The 20,453-nt window shown below is 39.4% G+C and overlaps 1 protein-coding gene across 6 annotated transcripts in view; it reads right to left on the bottom strand.

Annotated features, from left to right (window-relative positions):
• Positions 1 to 11,637: 11,637 nt before the first annotated feature.
• ZDHHC14 (zDHHC palmitoyltransferase 14) overlaps positions 11,638 to 20,453 on the bottom strand; it is a 114,427-nt gene continuing 105,611 nt past the window's right edge. For 3 of the 6 annotated variants that reach the window (XM_090135659.1, XM_090135658.1, XM_090135661.1), the window contains one exon: positions 11,638 to 19,166. In XM_090135659.1, coding sequence (XP_089991785.1) covers positions 18,765 to 19,166 — 402 coding nt within the window. In that variant the 3' untranslated portion in view covers positions 11,638 to 18,764. The remainder of the gene's footprint in view (positions 19,167 to 20,453) is intronic. The other 3 variants (XM_031611682.2, XM_090135660.1, XM_031611697.2) reach the window with 3 other exon arrangements.

Here is a 20,453-nt window from a genome sequence, read left to right as displayed (position 1 = left end):
ATAGCTTTTGACAAAAGCATGAAAGCTGGCAGCATAAGAACCTGCCAACACAGGCCCTTGCCAATATTAACAGACAGAGAGATGGGAAAATATTTCAAAGCAGCAGTGAAGGAACTTAAATGCTCTTTAACTGAGGGGTGCTTTTCTACATCTATTCAGCCTGGCTGAAGACAGGACAGGGAACCAAGCAGTTCTGGCCAACACAGCCATTCTGTGCAGAGCTTGAATGCTTGCCAGTGCACTGGCTGGCTGAGCGTAATTCCTATCATTCTCACAGGGACACAGTAACAAAGTGCCCAGCAAGGGTGGAAATCAGGAGGAAGTCTGACGCATGTGACCTATGCATCCCATCCTTGCAGGGCATCATTTATAGACAGGTTTAATTACAAGCTTTCACCCACAAGACAGAGAGCTGTGCTGGGAGCTTGCTTTGGGGAGGCAAGTGCAGTGGGGCTGGGCCAGGAACACAATATCTAACTCTGTTTTTCATCTCTGGGAGAGGTCATAAGAAATGTCAGTCCAATAAGTAGCACATTAGCTTTAAAAGGCCTACCTCACTCCCTGCTCCAACACTGCCCTAAGTCAAATGCTTCACAGGAACTCAGCAGGTAAATTTCAGCATGTGCCTCCCACAAAATAACATCCCCACAGCAACACCTAAATATCCCAAAGCAACTGCAGCTCTGGGAATTGAAATGGGAAGGCAGCTCTTAGAGAGCAGCAGAGTCCTCTATGAGGTCTGAGAAGCTTTTCTCCTGCTCAGGGATATGGCAGCACCTCAGATCCTGACCCGGCCCCAGAACATATTGCAATCTGTGGGTAGAGAACATTTTCCCTTCAGTTTCCCCCAGGAATTTTTTTGCAGAAGAAATAATTTGATCTTAGGTAACGTTTCAGATCTCACATTTTGGTGAAGGAAAGCCAAAGCATGCTGATTAAAAGTCTCATTAAAAGATTTTGTGATGACTAATATATCACATGGAGAGATAACTCACTTTCTGCTTCAGAAGTATGGTTTGGGACAAGCTGTTCTTCACAGAGTCTATACTGCAGGGAAAGGATTTAATTAATACCGTGTCCACAGTAATTGGCTATGTGCATTAAATCACATGAATTTCACGTGACAAATCCTGCTATACGCTGCCCCATGAATTCATATACTCATACCGAATACAGGAAACATTATGTGAAAAAGTCTGCAATCTGGAATATGAAAGCCTCATGCGGAAAGACATTCTGCCTCACAGTGGGTTTGCAATCTGTTAGGGCTCAGGCTGGCACTGATGCAGTAATTACTCAACTGAATTTAACATTTGGGAAGGCAGTGATGCACATGGTCAGACTGAAGCAGGAAAGGACAGAAACAAGTTTAGCAGAAAGCAAAACACCAGGCATAAAGGTAAAAACAGAGTATAACTTTGGTCCTGCCTTGTTAATCTAAGGTTCTGTCTGGCAAGTACATCCTGAAGAGAAAGGACACAACATACACCGACTGCTTCTTGAGAAGGTACAATATATGGCACGATCAAACTAATTTTATTGTCCACACTTCATCACCTAGATGAAGTGAAATCCAAGTCTTGTCCTGTAAGATAAGAAAGCATGACTTTCTCTACTGCCTTCTGTATGAACCTAGAGAAGTTTTAGAACAATTACTAAAACATAAATAACAACACAAACCCCACTTAGTGCTCATGGCAAAGTGATAAGGAGGAGGTCACTATTCAGTCTTGTCAAAGGAAAGCTATTTCAGAGCACAGGTCTTTTGGGCACTTTGCTTTGGGAAAAACTTTTGCTCAGACACTTGATCAAGCCTCAAACTACCCAAGTTGGGCAATAAGGGTTACAGTACAGTGCTGTCAGTGCAGTCCATGATCTAAAGCAAGCTTTGTTAAGCGTATGCTGGGGGTACTCATTTCTTCTGCTTTTATTCACTAAAAATTATTTGTTCTGACAGAACTCTTTGGTTGACTGAACTAGGGGTGGAATTACTCCGGTTGATTTCATATTTCAAGTCCTCCTCCTAAGCCTGGGAATTTTTATGGGGTTTGCCTGAGGCAAATCTCAGGAATGAAGATTGGCAGCTGAAAACATTTGTTTTTTCAAGGACTTACCTGAATGCCAAAGAATGCTGATTCTGGAGGCAGCCCAGCAGGTCCTGGGCTGTGCTTGGGGAGGGGAAGAGCTGAGGAACCTGTGCGTGGTCTGCAAGCACTGCTTGCATCTCTGCAAGTAAGCAGATCACACGGGAGCCTAAAGCCAGTGGTGGAGCTACTGCCATAAACAATCCCTGGTCTGGCAATGCACCTATTTGCTTTTCCTCAGAAAACAACAGGGAAAACAAAACAAAAATCAGATTTGATATGGAGACCAAAGGATGTATAATGAATAATTGGGCAGGGAAGCCCACTACCATACGCATCACAGATACCAAGATCTTCGCAGGAAGTGAAAGCATCAGATGTTTCTAGGAAACAACAGAAACACGTGAAGATTCTTATTACAAACAACCATCCTGGATTGTTACGGAATGGCTGAAAAGAATCAGGCTTCGCATCTTAGGCCTATTCTTCCCAGCAGAGCACATTTCTTCTCTGCCTTGTGGCAGGATATCATGCATTTTCCCTCTGGCCATTGCAAACTGATGTCACTGATCTAAACACATCGATGACCTGATAATCGCTGCGGTTCTCTTTTTGTAATTTGTAATTCAGCCAACTACTGGAACTTGTTCTGACTTCCTATTTTATTAATTGCAGAGAGACAGCTCAGTCTGATTACAAGTATCCTTATTAATTTAATAAGAAATTAAGAAATTAACCAGTTCCGGGAACCTTCTTATGTGAAACCAGACCTGATTGACTTAGATTAAGTCATTTATTAGGACTCTACAGGTGCCACCACTCCTGCTCTCAGGGAGGTTAAATCAGAGGAAATAAATATGTAAATTAAGTTTATTTTGAGCAGAATTGATCTACTAGCTATTGCTTAGGGGAAGAAAACTGCTCTCCATCAAAACTCTACCGAACAGCTCTTGCACTTGTACTAGTGAAAGAGATGAATAAAAGCTTTTTTGAGTGCTTAACTTAGAAAAGTTCTTTGCTCTTTCTTATCCTTTTTGCTTAAAGAGAAAATAGACATGTATATTTTAGTAAGCTAATTTGTGAACAGCCAATGCTTCAAAATGAAATAAAATTTACTGAGCTGTCAACATCTTTTCTTGTTGGTGTGGGCACTGGGAGAACGGCTGCAAGCCAAGCAGCTACAGCTGGTCCTCGTTCCCTCTGTCTATTGCAGGCATCTATTGCTGTCATCCACTTTCTTTTCATAACAAATTCACTTAAAGGAAAACAAAACAATAAAAAAACCCCACCTTTTCTCCATAAAAGACTAGAGATGAAACTAAAGGGGCAACGTGGAAAATCAGCATTTGGGTTTCAATATGTGTATGATGGACTGAAAAAAAAAAACAAATTTACAACTTGACAGTCTTTCCCTGAAAAGTGTTGCAATTTTAGCCAACAAGAAGATAACTGAATCATCTTGAAATGTGGTTTGCAGTGACGGAAGATGATGTGCAAAAATAAGGATCCTATTTAAGGATATAGACCTGCGTACTACGCAGAAACATGGAAACCTACTGGTCTGTACGCTCTTGGGAGGTCAGAGAAAAGATCTAGAAGGCTAATAACAAGGGTAGCTCCAGCACAGGCACACATTCAGCTCTAGATAACTGTGAAGTTGTTGTGGAAGTACATTTGCCTTCCCTTTCCTATCTGGTAAGGACAGCCCTAGCACTAGGACAACACCACTTTATCACTATTCTCAAGTCCCTCAGCACTCAAGTTTGCCAGACAGTAGTGAATGTGCCAACAATGAGATATACTCAGGCCGCAACCCAGATATGGAAAGCCAGAATATTCCCTCTTCTCTTCCAATGCTATGTGCTACTTAAAAAGGACTGGCCTGGATTTTGGCTTGCACAGTAAGTGCTCTGAACTACCCTGGCAATGCTGCAAGGCTCTAAGGCTAGTGTCATTGCAAGGTTTCTACACTGGAAAGCAAATTTCCAATAACACTGTCACCATGTGGTATCTGCGCTGTGTTCCCCTTGGATGCCTGGATCCTTGCACTTGGCCAGCTCTTTTCTGCTGCACTGGATTTCTGAAGATTTTAGCAGCTAAGCCAGGCCAGCAGAAATATAAATGGCACCTAACTTTTTTCACAGAGGAGCAGTGTGCAGCTGTCTCTGGGTGGGGTATCACAGAGATGAAGTCACTTTTGCACAATTTCCCCCTAGATCTGTATCGTCCATCTCTTGCTTTGTGGAGTGAGCAATAAGGACTCCATAGAACCGTTCCAAGATCTGGATGGTGGTGGCAACATTCCTCAGAAAGCTATATGCCTCCTATGCCGTGGAGAGGCAGCTGGGAGGCAGACGTGATTCAGCATTTCAACATCTTGGCACGTCTGAATCCCCGTGCAACTCTCAGCAATATGAAAGACAGAGGCTGAAGCCAATAGAGCTGCAGATTTACTCCAAGATCTTTTGAACTCAGACAGCATCTGTGTCTGCAAATTCTGGTAGAGCTGAGTGTAAAATCAGGTGACTTGGCAGATGCTCGTGCCAGAAGCACCAAAAAACACTGCCTGGAAAAGTTTGTCAGAGCCAGAGGTTCTCAGTTCTGTTCCTAGACTATGAAGTTGACTGTTCTCCCTTCTGCAAGTGATTGATCTTTTATGGACTATCAACACGAAGTCCAAGAATTACAGAGGATCTGAGAATTAAAATCTGTGAAACGTTAGACTTTATTCTCCTGATAATACCATTAGATCTCTGTATAGCTTCTAACATATCATGGCCTAAGTTACCACAGTGTTTCCTTCAGCAGCGCACCATTGGAAATGCACTGTCCTTAGGGAAAATAATGCCACTTTGCATTAATAAAATAAATACAGACTGAAGTACATCATCCTCTTATTTTCTCTCCTTATGGGATGGCACAAGAATAAACCCCTCCTGGAATGAAGGCACCTTAATGCCTAACTATAATTCAGTGAAAAACAGTTGATCTGCGATGACTCTAATTCTATATATTATGAGTACACATAAACCACAGTACAGCACATATTATTCTGTCAATCTGGGCACCTGGGAACTGTAGAATATGATAAACTTGAACCCTAGAATACACAACTTTTAAACTGCTGGTAGTGATTTTCACTGCAGTAAGCAATTTTAGTGAAATACTCAACCCTTCACCAGGAGAGACAGGGAAAGCAAGAAGCCACATTTCATGTATGAGGAAAGAGAAGATTAGGCTAAATTACTTTTCTGTCTGGGAACTGTGTCTGTTTTTTAACAGTGTTATTTCCCAGAATGAACCCAGGCAGTTTGTTGAGCATCTGGTACAGTAAACATGATGACTATAAACAACTTGCTTGAGATCACGCAGCAAGTCCCTGATCCAGCTTCCGAAGTCCCACGACTTAGTCACCAAGGGTGAGCACACATAGCACACTTACCCCAGATGACTGGCTCTACTGACTGAGCATCAAGATCAGTTCAGCAATGATTACTGTGCTGATGCACCTTAAAACGTCCTCGTTTATAAAACAAACAAGTCCTTAGTACTACTGTTCTGGTTTCACATGCAGGCTTTCACTTCTTTCTAATCACACATGAAACAACCTAAAATCACGAAGAGCAGGGTATACATGAAGCATCACATTTCCATAGAAATGGCTGTTATTTCTTTCATGTTTCATACTTCATGTATTCTTTCCTGTGCAGTCTATTGCTTCAGCCAAGTGGCTGGTCCAGAGATCTGCTCTTCTCAGATCAAGTTCTACCGAATTTCTGACCTTCACCTCCATCTCTGCTGAGATTCCATGGTTTTAGAAGTACTTCTTTTGCCAAGTGCCAGCTGAAGCAGAGTCTGACTTGTACTCTAGGTTGACCTTATCTAATTTCACACTTCTTTCTTTCTCCGCAACCGTTTTTAATCCCATCAATTCATTTGAAAATAGAAATTGAAATTATTTTGGAAAATATTGAACTGATGAAAATGGAGGGTAAATCCTGTTTACTCTGTGCGCTGTGTAAGCAGAATTCATGTCTAAAATTGAAGCAGACTCTGTGGATCCAATCAGTTTCTGCACAAACAATCTCAAAGGCAGAATCAAAGGCAGAACTGTGTACAAATAACCTCCTTACCCACACTTAGAACAGCTGTTAGTGAATCTCTGAAGAAATACATTTCTCCTTTTCTACTGTCCCTCTGCTCTTCTTGTTCCCCATCATCCCTCCAGCAGATTTCCATTTCTTTGTGAAATGAGGATTGAAATTCATGCTACAGACACTGAATGGGTAGTCAGATAGTCACACAAATGCATCACAGAAGTATCCCTTCTCCAAAGCACGGGAACTATCAGGAACACAATACAACGTATCCAGCTCTGCAGCCTTTCTAAGAGCTGAGACTGTCTGACAGAGCTTTGCCAACATAACGCCTCTTCTGTCACCATGCAGTACTACCTAAGGTAAACATTTCCAACCACCGCCAACAGACTCTCAAGAGTGCTGGAGACAAGTCCTCCATACTAGCTGCACTAGAGCAAGGAGTATTGTACTGTGAGTTCATTGCAACTGCATGATGATGATAACAAGATTTTTCTGAAGAATCATGCGCTATTGTATGAATTCTGATAGAGTTGGCAGCCACCACCAACAGTGTCACAGTGCCATCCACTGAAATTAAGTCATTAAAAATTTCCATCACCTCACCAGTGCTTTTGGTTAGCACAGTGTGATCTAATTACTTGTTCACCTTTTCTTCACTTCAAAAGCTGTTTGGAAATGTTGGAAATAAAATTCAATAAGATGTTCCGATTCTTCTTGAATACGTTCTGTGAAGGAATTTCCCAAGCTCCATCATCCTCCCTCAAACAGCAAGTACAGCAAGTAATTCCTTTTTTACTGAGCAGCCTGAAGTGTCTCCTGATAGGAGAGAAGAAAACAGTTCAAATTTGCTAGGCACAAGCTTTCAGCAAGGAAAGTAGGCCTTCAAGTAGTTATGAAAACAGGAAGTGTTCTAATGGGCAAGGAGTAACATAGGCCTCTGCTATATGGACTGAAGAAGTCATTACACACAGTATAAACTAAATCAGGTATTACAGATACAGGTATTTGTATCTGTTGGAATGTGAGGACAGGCTAGATTCTTTCAAGGTCCCTTCCAGCAATACTTCTTAAAGACTTTTCCCCAAATTAACACTTTCAAGCAATCCTACTGCAGAACTGCAATAACCTACTGCAGAACTAATATTGGTTTAACTTCTTTACTAGGCCACACATCTCTTATTTACTTTCTCACAGTGAAAATCAGGGTGAGAAAACAACAAAAATGACCCTTGCATAATATGTTTCACTTCACTGTAGACCTAAACCCAGAGCCTGAGATGTGGGTTGAATTAGAACAAATGGACCCAATTTTGAGACTGGAAAGCTTCAAGCAGGAAAAATCAGATACTTCCCCCAAAGACACAAAAGCTTCTCACTTGTTTGAAAATAATGAAAGATGAATCAGAACTCCAAATCTCACATTTTACCGAAGGCAACACTAAAACAAGAAGTAAAAGGAGATATCAAAATGTAATCTGCTTACCAGTTCACACATGCATCCATCTAACACTCATAGCAGGGTACTGATTTCACCTTTTAAGAATTTAACTTGGCATCAATGTAAACATATTCCAATTGTTCTTGTAAAACATTAACCTGAGGCAACTGTGATTCAAATCCTGGCAGTGGAGAGGTCATATGAAGTTTCTAATTGCTAATCTTACCTAAATCTTGACTGATTTAGTCACTGGAACTGAGCATGTTAGTTTCCAATATCTCTTACATACAATGGGTAAGACTAAATTGCCTAACCAATTTTGCAATGTAAAAGAAAAAACAAAAGACTTTCAGGAGACCATGGCAGCAGACAAAATTTAATCTTTTTGAAGTGCTATTATTATTTTTGTAAAGACTTATGAATGATTACAAACTATTTCCTATTCACTGAATAGCTGCCATATACTAGCAACTCAAAAACAATTTTTCTAATTTCATTTTGTTTTTTAAACAAGAACAATAATTCTTTTGTTACTGTAATTTAGTCAAGATATGCTTTTGGGGTTGTAAGACTTGCCAAGAGAAGATAAAATACTTTCCTCCTGAAAAAAAAAAAAAAAATGCTGCTCTGGAAGGGACTATAGCTCATTTTCAATTCCCTACTGTTGTAAAAACAGTTACGAATACTAGCAGTGAGTTTTCTGTGGTCTCTTACTTCTCAATTTGCTTAGAGTACCTTCTGCAGAACTGCTTAGGTCAGATTCTGACAAAGTTGATTACTTGCCTTTGAATGGCAGATATATTGAATTTTCTCTGAAGCACCCATTTGGAGAACAAGGTCTCTGAGTCATAAAGAGATAGAGACTACAGGCACGCACAAGCATTGTGTGAGCCCACTTCACAGAGTGGTTTTTCACTGAATAGCCTGACTAAAAATTGTAGTAGAGACTTCCTGTATCTCTACAAGTGGGCACAATAACTGCCTGGGAACACTCCTTTTAAAGGTGATGGCAGCTATTAACTATAAACCAGTAAATAAACATCTACATAAGCAAATGAATATCATGCCTCACACAATAAACACACATTTGTTTGTAGCAAAGATATGTTCAACATATTTTTACAGGAAAAGAACCAATACGTTTTCTCCAATACTGAACCAGCACTTCACTGAAAGCAGCAGTTATTCTAGAAGAAGATAAAAACCTTCTATCCAGTAAGCTTTACATGCTTCAGCATAACTGTATATTTAAACACGGTTCTGCTCTTCTTGTTCCATTGCCTTCTAGTTCTTGGTGCCCTAGTCCAGGTATTACTGAACAAAGAACCAGTGATAGAAGGAAAAAATTTACAAGTGATAGATTTGCTACAAGACTGGGTGAATAATTTCTTTTTGTGTTTGTGTTCACTCAAGTATTAAGAGTTCACTGAATTATAGAACACACAACCTGAATTCATCCCTTTTGGAAAGACAGGTACTGAATCATTCATAGGACGAGTCGTCCACCAAACCACTTAGAGAAAGTAAGCAACTATCTTGAAGCTTTCAGCAGACTTTCCAGTCAGTGCAAGGAATTATTAAAGTTCAAGCTGAGGCAGATTGGAGAGCTGCAGACGTACAAGAGCAGCTCCTTTTCATGGAAATTTTTCTTAAGAGTAGGAAAGAAAGCTAGATGTCAGCATTAGCAGCATATGGCTGAAATACCACACTATTGCACGGAAAGGAAAGCAAAGCATAAAGCAAAACTGATTGCTCAGGCGTTTTTCTAAAGAAAAATCAACTTACGCAATCATACTGAACTTGTGTATGTGTGTGAGAGTGCATCCTTGTAGTAATAACCTTGTGGATCCTGAAAGCTGAAAATGTAGAGCCTGGTACCCAGAATACAACAATCCCCAGCCATAACGTAGGAAGCAGCATCAGAAGGCTGTGGGAGGCTGCCACGTTGCTGATGTAGGAGAATCATTAAAAAAATCCTTTCCCCTGTTGAGAAACAGATAGTGCAGGCCTTGAAGTGAGGACAATATATTCTCCCCATCACCAAGCTCAGACTCAAGATGGGTGCATTTCCAGTTTAGGAAGCAATTACAAACACTAACTGAAGTAGTGGTGACAGGTGACAAAGGTGAGCCTGGCCAGAGGAAAGGACTATTAAAAAAAAAAAAATGTATAGCAGCTCTTTTCCCACCTGAATTTCTTTGAAATTCCTACAATTGTGGGAAACCTTTGTTTGGTTCATGCATTACAAGAAAATTAAAATTTATCTGCTCATGTCGTCCTAAATGTAACTGCATCCTTGCTATACCTGTAAATTCTTCTGTTTGGTAAGGAAATTGTAACTAAGACCTACACGTGCTGGGGAAAAAAAAACATACAACACAAGCATGTACATTCCTGTGAAATAGGAAATGTGACATCTGTGGCCCAACTGAAGGCTACAGATGTCATACTCTCTGACTCTAAAACCACACTAAGAACTGATTCCTCCTCTAGAGATGCAATTAGAAATCAAAAGAGGAACTTGTCTAAACGTTGCTTAGAAGAAGCTTCCTAGTAGAGCATCTGCTCACATTGACATCAAGAAGCAAAGCAGGACAGAGAAACATTGGGAACTGGTCACTGACACCTAGAAGAAAATGCATGACAACTCACAGAGGTAACTGTGCAACTCAGGTGATGCAGAAGAAACCTGAAAACATTTCCTGCTCCTCTCTTAGGACAGAACTGACTGATCATACTGTCCATTAGAAAAAGATTTATCACTGAAATTAATGAAGCAAAACACTGTCTGACTCTGTGAGGACAGGACAGTACCTCAGATCTACAGCGTGGCAATGCCTTTGGTTTCTTTTATATTTTCATTTTGTAAGGTAATCCAGGAAAAGCCAGCTTCAGAAAAAGCAAGAGAAGTTCCCTTATGTTTTGAGACTGGTTACTTATTTCAGTACGACATTCTGAACAAGCATCCGTAATGCGGATGTGCAAGCACTGATAACTAATAATGTGAACAGCATGCTGGGTCAACAGCTAACCAGGAGCAAAAGATAAAGTGTTAACAAGACAGAATTTTTGAGGGCTGTCTACCTGCTTAGTTTGCACAGTCATTGTGAATCAAATAACGGGCTCCGTGCAGCAACCTCTCCTCTTTCCCTTATAACGTATATGCAGTGTGCCTGTCATGCACTGGTGCTACTAACCACTTGCTGTGGATCTCTATAAAATGATAATAAAGGCTTGCATGCTATTTCCTTAAGCTTACATTGCTTTGCATTCCCACTAACAGTAGTAACCACAAACAAATATCAGATGAATGAATATGACAGTGCTTGTGTGAGATCAAATAAAATCTAAGATACGGAATGATTCTGTTTTCCCAAGTGTAATCTAATGTTATTTCCCTACAGTCAATGAGAGAAATGCATATCATTTCCTGTACGTATTCGCATCAGCACCTTGTGCCTTCGTAATGTCAAAACATACTTTTGTAAAATTCTGCAGGATGCTACCATCACTGCAGCCAGTGGAAACATGTAGGAAGCAAATGCAATTAGACTCAACGCCTGGATCCAGTCCTCAGACATCAGGTTACCAATTTTTATGTCAAGAACACAAGATCAGAGCAACTGACTATTAAGTAAATTGGACTGAATAAGAGAGGAATAAACTTGCCATAGGTTAGATATAACATATGAACTGTTCGAATAATATACGTTTTAATCTCTGCAAAGGGATTTACCATTACCATTTAAAAATACAATTTTTTAAAAAGCTTTTTAAATAGTAAAACCTGGAATCTGGAGCAGGTCCTATCATCTGCACTCATTCTATAGCTATCGTGCAGTAATGGCTTGGGATGCAAGTACTTTTTTTTTTTTCCTCCCACCAATTTAATATTATGAACTGGTTTTAGGACAATTAAATAACCAAGAAAACATAGTATAATATGTTACAAAATATCTACTTAGGAATGGAAGAGGATTCTAATCTTTGATATGAGAAAAATTATTCAAGAGACAGAATATTAGAAACAGCTGCTTGTCACGTAGCTACAGAACATCACCATTTTACCTGGTTTCCTTCTTAAAGGGTATCTATAATAAAGATTGACATTATCAATATGAAAATGACCATAGGAACATAGGGATCTGAGATACAGCATAAAGAGCACCTAAGAATAAAGCCACTGTTCACTTTGGTAGGGAGCTTATAGACATGAGGTAAATCAACTTTCTACATGGGTAGATAGTAACAGGAGAAGGGGGAATGGTTTTAGACTAAAGGAAGGGAGATTTAGATTACATGTCAAGGGGAAGTTATTTACTGAGAGAGTGGTGAGGTGCTGGAACAGGCTGCCCAGAGAAGTCGTGGATATCCCATCCACGGATGTGTTCAAGGCCAGGTTGGAAGGGGCCCTGGGCAGCCTGGTCTAGCATTAGATATGGAGGTTGGTGTCCTTGCCTGTGGCAGGGGGGCTGGAGCTTGATGATTTGAAATCCCTTCCAGATCAACCATTCTATGATCCTATGACCTCATATTCTTGTTGCCAAACAATATTTTTAGCATGTTGAATTCACACCCTTTTCTCAATTGTGTATGGTCCGGGAGAGTATTTGGTACTTTTGAAATGAGCCAAAGATATGCTCTAACTCTTCTCACATCACAGATCACCTGGCCAAGTTGTTTTTAAAACAGTCCCTTTGTGCCCTTTTGTATTTCTGACACGTAACTCCCACACAGGTAACTCCCAGCTTCAGGTTTGAGATTTAAACTACAGCGAGGTTAAACTTAGTTTTCCCTAGTTTTCAGAAAAAGGCATACGATACACAAAGTGGTACTGCATTCATATTTTTAGTCACTGGAACTGACCTGAGTATGTCCTGCAATGCAAAATATCTCCATGTGACAGAACTATTTGGTTTGTAAACCATAAGAAGTTAACCTAGATTGTGATCTTAATTTATATTTTCATGAGTCACAGAAACTGACTGAAATCCAGGTTTTGGGTCCAATTGGCTATATTGCTACTGAGGACAACATTTTCACTCAAAAGTGAACAAATTTGATGAAGGACTCACAAGAAGTTCCAAAGTCATACTATACCTATCAAGTTTTCCAGCGTGATGGCACTTCTGGTATGGAAATACACAATCTAATATCAATTATCAGTAGGAAAATACAAAATACCGATGAGATTTCCCATCTTTAAACATGCCCAGTGTTTTAAGCTTCCCATCAATTAGGAATGGACCACATCTCTTATGTTTAAAAATGTGTTTTCCTATTTATGTTTTGAAAACACAGTAGCAGGGAAGAGATTGAGGGCAGATCAATTATTCAATTTTTTTCATGTTGTCTTCCTGCAGTTTCTTTCTCTCAAAGTCTGACCTTAATTCTCTCACATTTTTCTTTCCAGAATGTTTTTAAAGGCATTTCTAATGAAAACATCTTAATATCAGTGAGCATTTTTTTTTAATTTTGTTCAGATAACATTGAGAGAATTGCCCTTTTTTCCTCCCCATTTTCTCTTCTCCCTTTTTTCTTTTCCACTGCTTACAGATAATTCCCTTTTCCCTCCATGTCACCTGCTAATCTTCTCTGTTCTGCTTTCCCTCAGCCATCTCCCTTTTATCTTCTTATTCCTGTACCCTCCGACTGACCTCAGAAGCAGCTTTTTTCTCTTCGTAGCATCCAAAATTTGTTCTACGCTTCACCCTGCATTATTAGTGGTGAGCACTCAAATTATATAGTTCAGTGTTACCAGACAGTAGCCTCCTGTTGACAGAGCTGAACTGCTGCATCAACTTGGACTGAATGGAGATTTGCACAGGTTTAAATGGCTTTAAACCCATCTTTGATAAGTCCAGGCAGTGTGCTTAGCCACATGTCAAACTGCAAAGTCTTTGCAGGCAGGCAATCACAGCTGCTATGCACTGACCCTGATGGATCTTGAAAAATAGGACAACTCCAATTTAAACAAACTACACCTATAACCTAAACGAACTGAAACATTTCATTCATACCTGTGACTTATTTTGAACATATCTCAAAATATATGCTGCCTCATTTCACAAACAGAAGCTCAGTTTTGTTCATTCTGTATTTTGAACATTAAACAATAACTTACTTACCAAGAAATGCTATACCCACTATGTACGAGGGCTGCTCCAGAAGTAATGCATCCTATTTTATATCAGCCTAAGACTTCAGAGGCAGATGTTGGTGGCATGGCAGTAGAGGTTGAACCTTTCCACCAATGTCCCATTACATGCTGTTGTCATGTGACAGACTGTAGCAGAGGGGCAGTTTGATGGATGGTGTCTGACATGGAAGTGCCGATAAAACAAAGGTGCATCACTGAATTCCTCCATGTGGTAAAAACAGCACTCACTGACATTCATTGATGCTTCCTGAACCTTGATGGAGACCAAACGGTGGATGTAAGCAGAGCGAGGTGGTGAGTAGTGTGGTGCATTTCAGCAGTGATGACGGTGGGTCACAAACATTGGTGCAGATTGCATGCCATGCTCATAACAGCCTCTTGGTTATCCCTGGCAAAAATGCATAGCTCATGGTGGTTTTGAATATTTTGAAGAATAGTTTTGTAGCTAAGAATTTGCTCTATAAAAATTGTTATTGAACTCTTTGTATCTGTTGTAGTTTTCCACAGAAATAAAAAGGAAGCATTAGTTTCATAGAACCACAGAATCATTTGAATTGGAAGGGACCTTTTAAAGGTCATCTAGTTCAACTCCCCTGCAATGAACAGGGATGTCCACAGCTAGATCAGGTTGCTCAGAACCTCTCCAGCCTGGCCTTGAATGTCTCCAGGCACTGAGCATCTGTAGCAACCTGTTCCAGTGCCTCATGACCCTCAGCATAAAAAACTTCTCCCTTATGTCCAGTCTTAATCTCCTCTTTTAGTTTGAAACCATTTTCCCTGTCCTATCACAACAGACCCTGTGCTAAAGAGTCTCTCCCCTTCTTTCTTACAGCCTCCCTTTAGATACTGCTGCTGTCAGGTCTTCCCGGAATCTTCTCTTCTTCAGGCCAAACAATTCCAGCTCTCTTAGCCTGTCCTTGCAGGGAAGGTGTTCCATCCCATGGATTCTTTCTGTGCTGTTCCTCTGGATGCGCTCCCACAGGTCCATGTCTCTTCTGTACTGAGGACTACACATCTGGATGAAGTACTCTAGGTCAGATCTCACCAGCACAGAAGGGCAGGATCACCTCCCTGGCCCTGCTGGCCACGCTTTTTTTCATGGCTTAGGATACAGTCGGCTTTCTGGCCTGTGAAGGTACATTGCTGGATCATATCCAGCCTGCCATCCATTAGTACCCCCAAGTCCTTTTTGGTAGGGCTGATTCAAAGTGGCCTATGTATATTTAAACAAATAAAAAGTCTCCACAGCATAACAAGTTGGTATTCTCCCTTGCAGCACATGCTCCACACAGGTCTTTGGTTTATGAGATCAGTTTTCTTTTTCTAAGATCATTCACTAAATTCAAAGTGAAACAGCTGATTTTTCATCTAGAAAACTAATGTCACTGAATGTATTAACCACTTTATATAGACATACACCTGCATCAATAACTTCATATGGAAATACATCTGCCTGCACCATCTATTAACAAGAAGAGATGAGAAGCTGATAAAGGGATGCACTGACATACAAAAAACACAATAAAAAATGACATATTACATTACTGGCAAACCAATATGAATATATAAAACTCCTTCTTAAAACAGAAATGTCTTTGAGAAATCACAAGAATAAAGAGCCTTTAAGAACACTTTATGAAGCACAGCTTCATTCTCCATATGCTCTATAGATATCTTGGAGAAAAAAATGTTATTTAAAGAAAAACAAATTAGAATAAATAGTTTTTATCACATAAACTAGCCAGTTTCTACACATTCAAAGATTTTAGATTTATGAGAAAATGAATACTTTTTGAAAATATTGACTTTCACTGAGGTCACATTTATAATTCATGTGAACATTAGAACTATTTAATATTACTGTCAAACAAACAAAAAAACAAATGAAGAAAACCCGCCTGTGATACTGACAAGGATTATTATTTTGAATATCTAGTGTGAATGTTCCGTAATCACAGTTCATAAAAAATAAAACAACAAAAAAATCTGTAGAATGATGAGTAGATGAGTAGTTACTTTGCTGACTCATTCCTGATGTATACTCAAGTTCCAAGTCTGGGAGCTCCCACAGCTGATACACGCTGAGATAGGGGTGAGGAGAATGGCCCCAAAATCCTTTCAGAGGCATCTCTTCGATCAACCTGCTGCTAAATCATTGTCTGCTGTCAATCAAAGACTGCAAGTACCACACCATTTGGATCAGACTTAATTCCAAAATCTTCCAGCAGATGTCCTCACAAGGCAATCGTGTCTGGGAGGTTAGAGACATTGCCATTCAAAAAGACCAAGATGAGAAGGAAGACAAAAGTTGTAATGGGTATAAAGGGTGAATAAACGTATCAAGACAGACAAAATAGTATTTAAATTACTCTGAAGTACAAAACAAAAAAACAAAGAAACAAAAAGAGAATGCTAAAAACCATAAGGCTGTCATCTTAGAAACTAAACAGTTGTGAGCAAATACATCACCAGAGCATCTGTTCCAGTGTTGTTAGCTTGTTCTTATTCTTCAGTTATAGACAAAGAAATGATGTTTGAAAAAATGGTGACAAACATGGTGAAAAGTTTCACATGGAAAGCAGCATAAATATGCTAATATACTACTGCTCTTTTTCCTGTTGTTTCATGTTAAAACCAACACAGACTTTGTTGTGTGCTCAGAGCTGATGTGCAGCTTTCTGCACTATTCCCTGGTGGCAATGACATACAAATGTTGTCACAAAGCTGGTATTCCTGGAAACATGAAATCCCTCAGGGATTTTAAAACAAATTTGAAAAGAGTAATTTGCTAGAAACAGAGATCATCGTCATTAGTGCTGAGTGGAAAGTAAATATAATGTGATAAATATTTGACTTGTCCTTCTGGGCAATGCATCCATAGTTGACTAGCCACAGACGCTATGAGATGATGATTCAAGTCAAGTACTGTTCTACAAACTCAAAGCAGGGGGGATTCTTTAGCCAGGCCAACAAGACAAGCATCTCCAACACTCAATCTATCATCTGCTTTAATTCAGATGCTCATGGCTTCATACATGAGAAGCCACATCAGCGAAAGGTGAAATCAAGACAATTGAGCATCATGACTCATTTTCAAGAGCATACACAGAAATAAGCGTAGATACTTGAGGCTTACTGGGAAACCAATCAACAGGAACAAGTCAGCCACTGTAGTTTGGCTTGTAGAAAGAACTTGAGACTGTCACGGCTTCAGAAATGTGCTGGAAAGTTGGCTTCTCTGCTAGAGGTCCACCGGTGGACCTCCTACTGCTCCTACTAGTTACAGTCAGAAAGTGTTGGTATGTTCAACTTGCTGAACTACACAAAGTTAGCACAATTAATTATACAAACAGATTGCTTGTGAAATCTTAGAGGAACAGAGTTTTTGTAAATATTTTTGTTTGATACTTCAACAGCATGGGTGGCTGGTTTTCTGCAGGCTCGTTATCCACATAGTCAACAATGAAAACATTTTTAGCTTGGTATCAGAGAATGACCATGAGTGAACAATATAAAGCTGCTACATTTCTGAACTAGTGAACATTACAATGCCATAACTACATAAGATAAACTACATTCTTAAATCATTTTGTCCTGGAAAAAGAAGAATTGAGATCCCATATCCTGAAAAGCACGGCAAATACAGTATTAAAGCCAGTCAGCTATCATCAAAACAAATAATCTTCTTAACCTTTTAATTGCTCTTTACTTAAACAAACAAAACATAAAACAAAGAAAATAAAGGCTCAAAATCAACATTTCCATTTAAAATACTAGAAAACCAACAATTGAAGCATCATGGCCAGGAGGTAGCTATAGTATATGATATGATTACTTCACTAAGCTGTCTCTTTGTCTTTAATCAAAAGCCCCTCACCCTTTAGCCACACGGAACATAGAATTACAGTTCAAGCAGACACAAACTCTTCCGTTTCCGAATACAGACTTGTGATGGGAACAAATACACATCTCAAACAAAGCCATGAAAGATGCTGAAGCAAAACTTATCATAAGCAGCTTTTCCTCCATAGCTCTGGTTTCATTAACATATTCCAGTTATATCCTTTACAAACTATGTCAATAAATCATAATCTTCTATCTTTCCTCAGAAAAATTATACAAGGATAACTCTACACATGCCCAAGAAATAGAGGATGTCATTTTATTGGAGGTCCACAGGTAATTGTATCACATTAGGGAGTGGAAGAATCTTGTAGTATGGCACAACACAATATCTCATTCTAAACACTTAAAACAGAAGGTTAAATGATATGCAACATGGTCAAATCAGTAACTCTCCATCTTCTAGGCACCACTGAAAAAATTAAAATAAACTTTAATAAATTGAAAAAAATATATAGTCCATTAATTTGCACTGTCTTTAAATGAAACAGCACTTTGAAAGTCACAAATAAAAAAGCAGCACTTTCTCTTAATACCAACACCACTGTAACACATACTGTAGCGTGGCATGCAAATCCGTATCTGTAGTCTTTTTTTTTGTATTAACAAACGGAATGGTAATTTTTCTATCTCAAATATTAGTAGCATAACATGTAAGTGCAGATCATTCTGGCCACAAGTGTGGTAAGCCTTTACAAGTGTGTATTACAAGAGCATAGAACACAGAGCATGACACTTACATCCAAGAATCTCTCTTTTGTACTGAACGTGGTCTTTGTGACAGGCTGAATTCCAGCTTGCTGTACCCAAACTGCAGGAAACAAGAATATTGACCATTTCTGCTTTTTCTTAAAAAAGAGATGGGGTCACCATCAAAGCATAGCCATTAGCAACCTGGTCAAAATAATGTCATAGCTCCGCTGAAAAAAATAAGCTGTTTTTTTTTAGTAGACTCCATTATGCAATAAAGTTTCCATTATAGCCATGTTACAAAGTCTTACAGTGGTACTGCGGTGTCATTCCTGTTAAGTAAAGATTTGCATACACCAAGAAAAGGTGCAGTGTTCAAAAGAAGCTGTTCAAACTGAGCTAAGCTTCACAAGACCACGTACTGAGTCTTCATGCAAAGAATCCTGGCTGGCTAGACTCAGGACGTGCATTGTATGGCTGTGTGTAATAGGACTTCCACTTGGCAGCATCCCGGGGGGTGAAGGAGCTTCTTCAGGAGTAAGAAACTGATGACCTTCGTGTTCCTCTTTCAAGGGTATCATGTCTGTCAAACCTGTGTCTGATGTGAGATTTGGCATGGAAGATGGTGGTGTTGGTTGCCCTAGAGTTAGAGTCGCACAAGGCCCACTGATAGAAGTCTTTCCTGGTAAAGGTAGCTCTTCACTAGTTATGCTGGGCTCACTCTGTAGTAGTGGGGTGGCAGCAGCCTGCAAAACGAATTTAGTGCTCTGAATGCACTGATCTTGGTCACACTGTAGAACGGAAAGGTGTAAAATTATAAAGCAAACAAAACAGAAAAAAAGAAAGAATATGGACAAACGGTATGGGAAAGGATGGGATGTGAAGAGAAAAAAAGAGAGACATTAGTATCGTTCTATGGTTAGCCATCCAGAAATCCCACTGCATGCATAACTAAGTCAGGGCTTTGGATTATTATCAAAGTAAATTATTTCCACTGATCACATAAGGGTTTTTTGTTACCTCCAAAATAGTATTTTGTAAGTACTGTAATACAGATACTTTCTTAGACCTGTTTGAAGCCAATTGGAAAACCAAGCTGAACAGTCCTCGTGTAGCTCACCGCACAGGACATGCAAAACCTGCCTGGTTGGAGGCGACAGAAGCAGGCAGGTACATCACTTCCTCTCTACTTGTTTCACCCTTGAGTAGCTGGCAGTGTATGGCAGTTCAGAGAAGCCCAAAGGCAAAATTCAAACTTTATCCCATGTTCATAAATAGTAGGCAAGTGTCTTTTACTTTACTGGTCTTTATGAGTAAGAACTAAAGCACTACAGAGTTTTTAGATGCTGATGGCGATTTTATGTAAATACAGGCATCAGCTTTACCTCTGTGATCCCACTTTATTTTCCAATTTAATAAATATATTCTTACTCTAGAGGATGTGTGCAAATAAGGCAGCACTGTCTATATACTAATTGATAGAAAAAAACAACCTGCACAATTTTTAGTCTGCTTCTTGATCAACTTAATTTTGATAACATAATGAATCAAGCTAGCAAACAAGTTTTCTGGCAAGCATTTCCACAGTAGCAAGACAAATTCAGCATTCTATAAATCCAATTAAGTTCAGTGAATATTGCTAGGAACACTTTTGGCACCGCATCATTCCCACACACTGCTGACATAAAATTGTCATTCACTCCCGGAGATGACAATAGAGGTGGGTGTTTCAGCTCACTAAGGGGCCAGCACACCTACTGCCAAATTAGGTTTCTTTAACTGGAATGATTTTGAGAGCTTCTAAAGACAATACGTATTAATTCATCAATTATAACATCTGTAGATTTTCAAAATCCTGCTTGATTCATTTGCACCATTCTGTTGTGCAAGACAAATGATAGTCAATTCATACCACTATAAATTCAGTGCAGTAAAGAAAATTTGGAAGCAAGATATTGTTTTTATATATATATATACATACATATATATATATATATATACACACACGCGTTTATTCTTAAAGGATTCTGTTAAAGAAAGATATTCTACTTTATGACTAACTCCTTTAACCTATGTCA

Source organism: Phasianus colchicus, chromosome 2 (genome assembly GCF_987193195.1).
Source record: "Phasianus colchicus chromosome 2, bPhaCol1.hap1.1, whole genome shotgun sequence".
NCBI classification, from domain to species: Eukaryota; Metazoa; Chordata; class Aves; order Galliformes; family Phasianidae; genus Phasianus; species Phasianus colchicus.
The sequence above is the reverse complement of the archived record's forward strand: the minus strand, read 5'-3'. Positions and strand labels throughout refer to the sequence as shown.